Raw genomic sequence first — 12652 nt, 5'->3', positions numbered from 1 at the left:
GAAACAAAAAAACCTCACAAAAATATTGTTTGTATTCCTTTTACGAGTATTTGTAAGGGTATTGTTATACAAGGGCAACTGCATGATTAGCGGTTCTACATTTCTGCAGAGTAAAAACTCTAGTTTCTAGTACTATTATAGTTTATCTATGCATCTTCAACTGTAAAAAAAAAATTAAAGTACTGCAATCTATATCATCTATACGTGCTCAGTACTACATGCTTCAGTATTCATTATTAGTACTTGATTATTTAGGTATATGAATGATTACTTTATCAGCATTATGCACCTGTCCTGTTTTCATCACAAGTTACATTGCCCTGCTTGCTTCTTTCACAAAATCATTGTCTCATCTGGCATCAGGTAAATGCTGGTATTTTTCAGTGATATATAATTTAGTACCTTCAATAGAGATTAGATTATGTAAACCTGTTAGTGTATTTTTACTTTTCAGATTAGTCACAAATTTAAAATGCATAGAATTTGAGAATTCCCCTCTGTTTGCTCATCTGTCAGATTACACAGGGGAACAAAAAAAAAATAATTTTCTGTTGAGTTAAATTTTTGAGCTGTTTAATACTGAAATTGACATGCTGAACTCAAATCTGCAGTTACTTTTCTATCACGTCAAGTTTTTTCTCTACAGCGTATCTTGATGTGACCACGCTAGGTTATTTGGTAACGCATGCGACAAGGTGGTGGGAGGTTGTGCACCCGTCTCCCGCGCACGTGGTGACATCATAACTGTCCCGACTGACTGGGAGAAGACGCTGAGAGGTGAGTGTCGGGCTGTGGGGAGCGCCATGGATACTATACTGTGCGGGCGGGGGTGCGATAGGCAGTATACTGTGTGTAGTGGGGCTGCAATGTAGCACTGTGTGTGTAGTGGGGCTGCAATGTTGCACTGTGTGTGTAGGGGGGCTGCAATGTTGCACTGTGTGTGTAGGGGGGCTGCAATGGGGAATGTGATTGTGATGGAGCAATGGGCAGGCTTTGTGCCCTGCGCTCCAGACATCCTGTGTCCTGTTCTAGTCTACTACCACAGAATAGAACAGAGCAGGCCTCTCACACGGATCTGTTTTCACGGTCATGTGCGGGAAGCCTTAAGTATATTAGTCCGGCCCTCTGAAACCATTCCAATTTCTAATGTGGCCCCATGGGAAAATTGCCCACCCCTGGTCTAGATAGCTATCGTTTTCCAAATTTTGTTGTGAGTTCTTGTTTGTAGACAAGCAGTTAACAGAATTTATTCTTTTATAGACATAAGTACTTTTTTGCTTTCCATTCGATCATGTCTGCGGCTTCATCTTCTCGTCGTAAGTGCCTCAACAGCCCTGATTCGTTTTGTTACATCTGTGGCAGTTTCACCATTCTAAGTCAAAATTTTACTACTTCTAAAATAATGGACCAAACTGAGCAATAAATAGCAATTGTAGGAAGAAAATAACTAGTATATTCAGATTAATTTCTGCTTCATTGTCATGTAAGTGTATATTTTGTAAGATTTTCACGAAAAATGGAGGGTATCCTGTATCTTAAAAACTTGACGTGCTAGAGAAAAACGGGGGTCATTTTTGGAACCAAGAGCTAAAAGTGAGTCTGAAACAAGTGTCAGATCTAAGTCAACAAAAATGGTGTTCCCCAGTGTTATCAAAGACTGTAATAGACCATGTGGTGAGTATTTTTTTAAGAAACGTCACACGGGTCACAGGATATGTATTTTGATGGTCCATTGTGATACATGAAAACGGGCGCCCCTCAGGTGCAAAACAGCCGTCAAAAATGAACATTTTTCACAGCCATTTTCATTATTAATCATCTGAATGTAGGCGAACAATGGTAAATACAAATTTTAGTAGACTGAAAAACTGAAAAAGTTGTTTTTGCAATGGGTGTGCTTCAGCTACAACTAAATATTCTGCTGTAAGGGCAAGGTGCAACCAGGGATTCTTAAAGAGGACCTTTCACCACTTTTGGGCACATGCAGTGTTATATACTGCCAGAAAGCCGACAGTGCGCTGAATTCAGCGCACTGTCGGCTTTCCCGATCTGTGCCCGGTGTAAAGAGCTTACGGTGCCGGTACCGTAGTGCTCTATGGTCAGAAGGGCGTTTCTGACCATTAGCCAGAGACGTCCTTCTGCCTCGCGGCGCCAATCGCGCTGTACTGTGGAGCAGGGAGGAACGCCCCCTCCCTCTCCTGATAATACTCGTCTATGGACGAGCTGTGTGAGCAGAGGGAGGGGGTGTTCCTCCCTGCTCCACAGCACAGCGCGATAGGCGCCGCGAGGCAGAAGGACGTCTCTGGCTAACTGTCAGAAACGCCCTTCTGACCATAGAGCACTACGGTACCGGCACCGTAAGCTCTTTACACCGGGCACAGATCGGGAAAGCCGACAGTGCGCTGAATTCAGCGCACTGTCGGCTTTCTGGCAGTATATAACACTGCATGTGCCCGGATATGGTGAAAGGTCCTCTTTAATCCAAATACTACCGGAAACTACCAGGGATCCTTACATTAACCATATGACTGATCTAGACCACCAGGAATACCTCTTTAGTGCCCAAGACCACCGGTATCCAGAAACTAACCGCTTCACAGCCCTAGGCCACCAAGAATATTGACATTATATCTTTGGTACTATGTAGCCCTGTATATCTGTATGCTTTATACATAGTCATTATGGTGCTGGATAGTTCTGATTGTGATTGTCCAGCTTAGAGGGAACAGTGTCCAGGTCCCTATGAGCCCACTCACTAGCCATAAAAGGCATAAAGGAATAATGGTTTGATAAAGGAATACAAAACCCCCCTGAAATATTATGTTTCTAAGAGAAAAAAATAGCCTTTTCTTTTTCAAATTTTGCTTTGAAATTGATAACTAGGATACATTGTGCTAATTTATCATGCATAGGGCGGGTTCACACCTGCGCCCGATCTCCGCTTTGTGGTTTTCCGTCTTCTACCCGAGAAACTGGATAGAAGACAGAAACCCAGCAGTCAGTGTCTGCCTGTGAAAGTCTCCTATTCTCCACGGTGAAACCGTTTTTTTTTAACCGGACACAAAGTCCTGCATGTTCGACTCTGTTTATGGTTAAAAAAAAAACATTTTCACCACGGAGAAGCAGAAGACGCTCACAGGCGCTCACGGGCGGACAATTTGCAAACCCATTCAAATGAATGGGTTTGGAAACTGACTGCCAGTTTCCATCTCCTGTCCAGTTTCTCGGGCAGAAGACGGAAACCAACAAGGCGGAGACTCTGCGCAGGTGTGAACCCACCCATGCAATACTTAATTTTATGTTTTAGCATAAACTACAATGAAGTAGGAAGCAAAGTGTTTTCCTTTGTAAAGTGGGCATGAGTAAGAAGACTTTGATTATGGATTTTATTGAGACCCTAGCAAATGGGTCAGTCTGATAACGTGGCCTCAGTCCAGAAATGGTTTTGAATACCTTGCTGTACTCATATAGTATAGTAACATAAACCCATCTTATACTGAAATACATGCTGTGTTATATGTTCCCAATATATGAGATGTGAAGAATCAGTCATTCTATACACGAACAAGAAAAACCGGTGTAAAATGTCACATCTGCTATGATTAGCCACAATGCTATTGTCAATCCAGGATTTTATTGTTATATGAGTTTACGTATCACTGTAAAAGAATATGACCTTCAGAAAGAGAACAGTAACTTTCCGATTGATGTTAAAGTCAGTGTTTAGCTGATGATTCATCATGAATAAGAAAAGTGTTTTCTCTGTCTAACAGATTATTCCCCCACTCACTCTTCACACTTATTTTTGGAGGCTTAAGTCTTGATAAATGAAGCACCGTTGAAGCTCTGGTGGCCAAGTGTTAGATTATTGATGAGGTGCATTTTCAGAATAGTACAATAGGAGATAGAGGAGCAGATTTATGGGGAGAATAGATCAGGACTGATATCATAAAGGGGAGTTATTCTCTCTTTAAAATGAGCTGGAATTTATCTAGCAGGACGTCGTGCGTTGCGGGATGGAATCCAACTTCCAGATTTGTCATTACCTGAATGCACAGACACATTAGGAGTATCCCAATTGTACTCCATTCTTATGGCAAGGTATAGTCTGTCATTTGGTAGCAGGTAAGGACAGAGGGTATGAAAGGACAAAGTTATTATAATCTTTATGACTTTTTGACTACTAGATTTTTTTTCTGGATGAATAAAAACGTTCCCTAAACATGAAGGTGAACAGTTGATAAACGTACACTAAGATTTTAGGGAATCTTATAAACAGCATCCTTAACCACTTCAGTACCAGGCCAATTTGTGGTCCAGGACCAGACACATTTTAGGTTTATTTTGTATGTGCAGTTTTGAGGGCTGTAACATTTTTCTCATATGTTTCATTCAACTAATTTTTGCATCTTTTTTCGGGGACACATGCAGCTTTATTTGTATGTTGTTTTTATTTTCGAATGTGTTTCAATTTTTTTTTATATCTGGGAAAATATAAACATAATAGGAGGGTAATTATGTCTGGTTTTCACTTTTATTTTTTTATTTTATTTAATAACACAAAGTGCTATTGAAAAACTTTATACAATAGTTTTTCCTCTCTATTATGGTAATTTTTATTTTGTATGGTGTCATTGGGGGTGGGGCCATAACCTTTAATAACAGCGTTTTATTGGCGTATTATTTTATTTATTTTTCAAATTATTTTATTTACCTTTGTTTTAGCTTTTTGTTCATTTTTTTAAGTTTTTTCTTCAGATTGTGTCCCCATAAGGTCATAAGAGACCTTTCGGGACATCTGATCACTTTTTTCTTTTTTAGGGAGATTGATTTCCCCTGAAAATGGGGCTGGTACATTTAGCCCCAGTTGCAGGAGGAATCAGTGGCGTAGCTAGGAATGGTGGGACCCTGTGGCGAATTTTTGGCATGGGGCCCCCTCCAAGAGGGGTACATGGACGCGCAGGCTGTTTGTGAATATGAGGGTGACATGGAGTGCAGGGTGTGTATAAGCAAGAGGAAAATTGGGGGTGCAAGCTGTGTGCGAGCAAGAGGGTGATCTGGAGGGGGGACCCCCCCATTCCACCACACTCTTGCTCACCCACGACACATCCTGTCAGAACAAGGCAGCCACTTTCCGGCCGTAAATACTCCATGGGCGGTCCAGAAGTGCTTAAGTACTTAAAGGGTCTCTATTTTTATAAATTAATATTTAGGACAATTTTACAGTAAAGATTTTAAGCCTTGTTAATAATTTTCTATCTGAGACAACATTTTTTACTACTGTAGGGTAGTAGTGGTGGCCTTAGGTTGCTCTAGACATTCACATTTATCAGCTGGTGACAGGCACTAGCCTGATCCATGCCAGCATGGGAAAGCATAGGTGTAGGGATACAATGTTTAACATGCTGGATAGAGCTATCAGACAATATATAAACCCAGCGTTGGGGCTAAACTGGTATAGCTGAGCATAGGTTAATACCATGCACTATGTGTTTCCAAATCAGAGTGTGAATATTGTCAAGTTAAAGGGTTAAGAAGTGGAAAGTTGTCCCAGAACTATTCAGCCTGTCTCTGGTTATTACAGACACCCAGTCAAGCTATGGTGTAGATATGGTACCACAACACAAGTCCTAAAAGGTGCTGCTAAATTTCCCAGCTGTCAATAAACCTTGTGTTCAAGAGAAAATACAGATGGTCAAAGAACTACTGACATTTCTGGTCTATCCCAATGGCAATTGTGACGTTAAAGAATTATGTGTCTCAACATCTGTGAGAAGACTGAAGGAGATTTATAATGGCTGACACTTCCAGCTTCAGTCTTCATATCCCCTGCACCAGGCGAGCCTTACTTTTGACAAGGTGAGGCAAACCCTCGGCAGGGCCATGCTTCTGGATTAAGATCTGCTCCAATACATAGCTGGAATAGATATCCATTATCATGTGTGCCCTCAGGACACCCTTTTCAGGAAAGTGAAGTGGTGGAGCAAAAACCCCAGCTGCAAAAATATATCTCACAACTGGCCTTTACCATTCATAAACCTAAAGATTGTAACATTTTTATGCCAGAAAACTGGCATTATAATAATATATCTGTCCCAATGTGTTTACCATTATTATTATTACTGTATACCATGAAAGAAAGTGAATCATTGACTGCCAAGGGCTACTATTATTATACTGACTGCAGGGAGGGAAATTTATGAAACTGTCTAAAAGAAAAACTCTGTTGCTCATAGAAACCTATTGCAGTACAACTTTCCTTTTTCAAGAGCAGTATGAGAAAAACCAAAGCTTTGAACAATTGTTTCTCGCATCACAGAAAGATTTTTCTTTTAGAGTTTATTAAATTTCAATCATAATATCCATTGGGGGCGTTCACACTTGCGCCCGTGTCCGCACACCAGGTCTCCATCCTATTCCCTGGGGAAACTGGATAGAGGACAGCTTGCTGGCAGTCAGTTTTAAAACCCATTCATTTGAAAGGTTTTTTAAACAAACCGCCGGAGTCTGTATGCAGCCTCTCTACGGGAAAATTTTTTTTTTTTTTTTTTTTGCACGGACACGAAGTCGGACATGCAGGACTTTGTGTCTGTCCAAAAAAACAGTTTCCGTACGAGACCCAGCGGGTGGACACGGGTGCAAGTGTGAACGCCCCCTTACATGGGCATTATAATGTCCAGATCCTGAATTCACCACCAACTCTATGTGAGGAATAACACTGCCTCTAAGTAACATGTCTGAGTAAAAAATTTGTAATGGGCTTGACGCAAATTGTGCAGCCTACAACTGCAGTGTAATGGTATCTTTCTTACAAACAATGAAAGTGAATGTGACGGCATCGCAAATTGCTCTTTGACATGTCATAGACAACACTTCTCAGTAAGATTATTAACCCCCAATGAACCCCATTAAAGTCAAGGAGATTTGCTGGGTGCTGTTGGCAAAACATAACACAGATGTGGAACTGTCATGACTATTATTATTTATTCCTATGGCACATTAAAACACAAAGCCAAATCCAGATGTTAGTCCAGCCTTAATGTAACTAATGCATTGTGATTGGTGAGATCTTAGATATTTTACTCAGAAGTTTGGACTATGTGCCATATTTGATTTCTTGCTAAAAAGACATGCCATGGAGCAAGACCTTAATGCTAACAGGAGGCCATTGGACTGGAGAGAGAGCGGGCCCAGTTCTGTTTTGCCACGTTTTCTTTGCTATTAGATGGCAAGGACAAATGCAGGATTTCTTCTCTAAAAGAAGAGGGGCAATAGAAGACTTTTCTGTCCTGGGGGGCATAACCAGCATATTGTTTGATTTTACTATGGAACCTTTTCTCTTTTGTGTCACTGATACTATAAAACAATATAAGAAACTGTGGAGTCCCACTGATTTAATCTCTGGAAATAAACTTTCTGTTACTTGGATTTTATAATACCAGAAAAAAAATGATTAATTCTTTTAATCTACCGTGGGTGGCCATTATGTTAACTCCTCAACGCCCCCCTATATACACTGTGCAAAGCCTCTTTCCGTTAAGTAAGCAACAAGAATTTATAATACATCCAGTTTTACATGTAACAATTCAATGGGTGATATTAGAGAATTAATCTGTTGAAGTTGTGCAATCGTTTGACTTTTAATACAACAGTTTTGCCCTTTGTTCATAGACGGTAATCCAGTAATTCATGAGCGCTTTGCCCAAATTATAGCTGAAACTGATCTTCTTTTCACAAACCACTATTTTTCAGTATGTAAAACATAAAGTCAAGAAAGCCACTGTTATATTTTTTTACCTGTCTAAGGACGTAATAATAAATTTTAAAAAAAATTCTATTCACGGCTTAATAATAATAATCTTAAAAACCTTACTAAAGTATTAAATACCTAATGAGCTTGGTTTCATTGGCATAACTACCAGGGACAGAGATTTGCAGCTATTATACAACCTGTAGCTACCCGGCTTCTGACCTGATTTTTAATTTTTTTTTTCTTTACACAAAAAATACAAAAAGACAAAAATCAATTATGGTCAAATTAAAAAATCATAAAAACTGAACGTTTCATATGTTTAGAATGAGGAATGCCAAAATGAACACATCATCTGCTTTAATTGTGAAGCGTAAAATGCTGATAATTATAATCAGAATAATCTGTACAATTTTTTTTAGAATGGACACTGGAAGAAAGTCTACATATTTTGCCAACCATGAACAGTTACGAGGCTCATCAGCATATTATCTGAAATAGAAATAAATGTTGAGGCAGAACACATATGCAGCCTGCCACATTCTGATGATCAGTGAGAGGCCAGACTACCACTGACAATAACTCAATATCCTATGGAAAGAGAATAACATGAAATGACTAGAATACCCTTTAAAGAGTCCTCGGGCACACATGGTATTATATACCGCTAGAAAGTCAACACTGCCCCAGAAGGGCGTTCTTGACAGTCTGTGAGGAACACCCTTCCTGATTGTAGAGTCCATAGCGCTATACTGTCAGAGGGAGTGTTTGTTACCGACCAGCCATGACGCTGTGTTGAGGAACACCCCCCCTTTCTGACTTGTCCATAGACTAGTCCTCACCACTCAGCGTCATGGCTGGGCAATAAGGAACGCCCCCTCTGACAGTATAGCGCTATGTACTCTAGCGTTACACAATACTGCGAGTGACCGAGGACATGAAAGGTCGTCTTTCAATGCAACAGATCACTTAAAGTTACAAGGGGTCATTCCATATTTTCATGTGGCCCCCATGGTTACTTGATTACATGTCTTGGATTCTTAAAATACTATAGTTATAACATGCTCTTAGTGTTGTTGTTGGCTAGGGTTGAGCCGATCTTGAGATTTCAGGATCGATTTTAAAATTTGATTTCCAATCATTTTCCATTTGAACCTGATCCCAATCCCAATTACGATCCTAATTTATTGATCGAAAATCGGATTTTAAAAACGATCCTGTTCACTACACAGTGTAGAGTCCAAAAATTTTGGACTCCACGCTGTGTAGTGATTAAAAAATCCGCTGGCAACTTAGTCCCCCCCACTTACCTGCACAGAACCACTGCTGCCTCCTCTCTCGCTGTGTATGCCGCTCACTGGAGCTCACGTCTCCCCTCCCAGTACCCGCCCACACTCTCCTTAGCCACAAGCCCCGCCTTCTTCCTAGGTCTGTAACACTTACCTGGGAGCTATTGGCGTGTACGGACCGAGGAGAACGGGGAGCAACAGCGGCAGCGGATCCGTGCAGGAAAGTGGACTATTCTGTAGATCACAGATGTAGCAGAGCTGAGTATACGATAAAGCAGGGATGAAGCAGAAGAGTAGATAGACAAGTCAATATACAGTAATGCAGATGTAGCAGAGTCCAGTATACTCTTCTGTTTCCTCCCTGCTATGCCGTAGGAATGAATGGACGCAGCACAGGCTGTGTGCCGGCTGCATCCATTCATTCCTATGGGAGCGTGCTATTCGAAACAGCAGTTTCGAATAGTACTCACTCATCTCTAGTAGCTAACATTGTTAGCTTTTCCCACAATGCTTGGCCAATAGCAAAGCATTGTGGGAAATAACCTCCGACCTCAATCCCACCTAAAAAGATTGGCAACCCTAGTGTTGGTATAATGAACACAGTGCGAAATATGTAAAAGCACGTAAAGCAAGGTTGATTTGCGAAATATCATACAACATTGAGCACGGCACTAACTGAGCCACAATACTATGAACACAGATGCTCACAGTTCAAGGGGTCTTCTGTTAATAGATTCTCTATAAAATCAAAATTCTAGTTTGGCACATATTCTAACACAATTGTGACACGTTATATCACTTCTTTAATATAACAGAGTTTTAAAAAAAAGGTAATATAGAGACAGGGAAATCAAATATGCATGGTTGCCTATGGAGCCCATCAACAGCACCCTACTGTTTGTCTATAAGCTGCAGGCTAGGTACTTATGTAAAACAGACTGTAGCCTTTGTATAGCCCGCAGGAGAGATGGAGCCAATTAGCTTGTCCTGCAGCATTCCTGATGAAACTACAGGTGTTATTTTTCCAAGAAGAGTACATTAATGAAATGCTATTTCTTACTCCATAACCTGTGTCCCTAAAAACAAGAGACACACAATTCCATCCTTGCAATATCTAGTTAAAGATACTTTTGTGGAGCATATATGAAATGTCCCACAAGTTCCTTCGCATACGGTAGAAGACCATTGGCAAGGATATCTCACAGCTGAAGTGGAAGTCTGGGTGCGGGGGTTTTTGGATTGCCAAATTCAATTATGATCCAGGACTAGGTGACATAGCATTTAGGTTTGATATATTTTATAAAGGACCGTAATACAGCATGCATAAATAGAAGGCAATTTGCATACCTGTATACATAATTAAGTGGTAAAGCTTGGAAAGCACCTGTTCACAGTTTGGGATAAAGCGGATTACTCTACATTTAATTTACATGCATTCATTGTACGATAGATAATTGATCTACACTGTACATGAATAGAAACAGGCTATGCACCCTTAGGGTGAGACACTGCATAACAAATTTCTGATAAATTTCTACTCCTATTACAGCATTGTTTTATATCAGTCCTGCATTCTCTTCAAGAAAATATTCTGAAAAATGTCAATGCTGAAAATGAATAATCCATAGTTTGTTGTTTCAGATATGGAGGATGCGATTACTACAATGCAATGTGTTTAGTTATTGATCCAGGACATTAACAGCTTACCTCTGCTTTAGAGGTACATAGGCTATTATAATGGGGAATTGCATTGTCTGCAGTTCCTTAATATATTTACATTAGCCTCTGACTCCTGATACAGTCCCATCTGAACAAAAGAGCTGACATGTATTCATGGAATTCCTTGTGGATTGCCCTTGGAGTCTATTAGCAGGTTATCTTATATGACAATATATGGCCATCATTAGTTTGAGAATGGAGCAAACACTGTAAAGAAATGCAGCTGTGGGCAGCAAAGTAGGAGCCTTTCTGTAGTTCTGGGTTAGCACTCCATACTCTTCCCTATAGAACAGCTAATTCAGTATTCAGTTATTCGAAAGAGATCTGGCGCCTGGAAATCCCAGTGATCAGTGAACCCTTGTGAATTGGTATCAGACCAATCTGATACTGACCCCTATTCTCTGTCGTCCCCACAACACTTGGGCTATGCTTCTAGGTACATACAACTTACAACAAATACATGTAAATATAATGAATGCCTTGTGTTATGCATCTTAGAATTTCACACTTCGTACTCTACCTTGTCCTTAGGTTTTCAGCTATTAGCTCCCCATCGTATACAGATAACACATCAAAGTCTTCTTCTAAGGCAAATGAGTGGAACCACAACTGTATTCGATTTTGCGCTTCTGTACTAATAGTCCAAGTGCAATTAGCATAATTTGGATATCCGTAAGGGAAACCTGGACTTTCTATGGTTCCGTTTGGTTCTTGATGGGTGAAACTGCAATTCTGACCTGGTAAAATAAGGAACAAAGGAAAATGAATAAAGAAATAACTGAATAATGAACAAATGCAAATTTAAAGCAAAGTGTAAATCTGCTTATAACATATGTAGGAATGCAAAGCAAATGAGTTCTTGATTGATTTGATCATTGATCATTTTCCATGATGCACAATAGAAACGTTCATGGGTCCAAATTGACTGAAGGTAAAAATAGTGAAGCAGACTCGCTACTAAACAGCAATGAAACAGTTAAATTAAAATGCCATTAGGGAAGTAATTAGTACAATGCAGTTATATTTAATGAGGTAAATTAGTGGCACAAAAATGACTATGCCAGAATATAATATATAGTCTTATATCATTTCTCACTAATTATAACTTATATCACTTATACATCAATTATATCACAGTCATAAATTCTATCACTTATAACAGATGATACACCAACACACAGCAAGTGAATCACATCACCATTTTAGTTTTTATGTTTTCACGTTTGCTCCATGTTGTTTTTACGTTGCACCAACATGGTCCTGAGCTCTGTCTAGAGATATCACCAGTCACAGCAGTCCCTGCCCCCAGTGGGGCTCATAATTTAAATGCTTCAGTTTCATATGGACCAGTTAAAGGGGTAGTCCAAGCAAAAATGGCCAACCCGGAGTTCCGCTGAAGCCACTGATTGGCCTCTGTGGGCACGTGACTTCTTAGGCCAATCAGCGAATGGCATGTGATGTCACTACCTGTGACATCATGAGTCTCTTAGTGAGGCCTGCTGACACCACTGTATAATTATCCACAGTGATCGCAAACAATGTAATACTTGAAGTGACTGGAAGCCTTGAGCTGCTTTTTTAGAGATGGGAGATTCATTTCTACAAATATTTGTGAAGTTCAGCTGGTTCATTCTGCTGCTACACTGTCTACCAATAATTGGACACCTGTGGCACAAGCGGCAATTACAACCTCAACCCTCTGGGGCATGCTTTCCACAAGTCTGTATGATGGCTAGTGGTATTTTATTCCATTCGGCTTGGAGAAGACAGGCAAGTTCTTTCACTAATTTTGGTCGACTGCTGCAACCCTTAGTCAAGTCTGGGCTCTGGGCAGGCCAGTCCAGTCGGTTAACCTGATTGTCACTGTACCAAGCCATGGTAGACCGGTGCTACA

The 12652-nt window shown here is 40.3% G+C and overlaps 1 protein-coding gene across 2 annotated transcripts in view; it reads right to left on the bottom strand.

Annotated features, from left to right (window-relative positions):
• Positions 1-12652, bottom strand: part of CSMD2 (CUB and Sushi multiple domains 2) — an 801202-nt gene that overhangs the window by 693550 nt on the left and 95000 nt on the right. For both annotated transcript variants that reach the window (XM_075264669.1, XM_075264670.1), the window contains exon 2: positions 11279-11495. In XM_075264669.1, coding sequence (XP_075120770.1) covers positions 11279-11495 — 217 coding nt within the window. The remainder of the gene's footprint in view (positions 1-11278; positions 11496-12652) is intronic.

This window comes from Leptodactylus fuscus, chromosome 2, assembly GCF_031893055.1.
Source record: "Leptodactylus fuscus isolate aLepFus1 chromosome 2, aLepFus1.hap2, whole genome shotgun sequence".
NCBI lineage: Eukaryota > Metazoa > Chordata > Amphibia > Anura > Leptodactylidae > Leptodactylus > Leptodactylus fuscus.
Note: the sequence above shows the minus strand (reverse complement) of the source record. Positions and strands in the feature narration are given on the sequence as shown.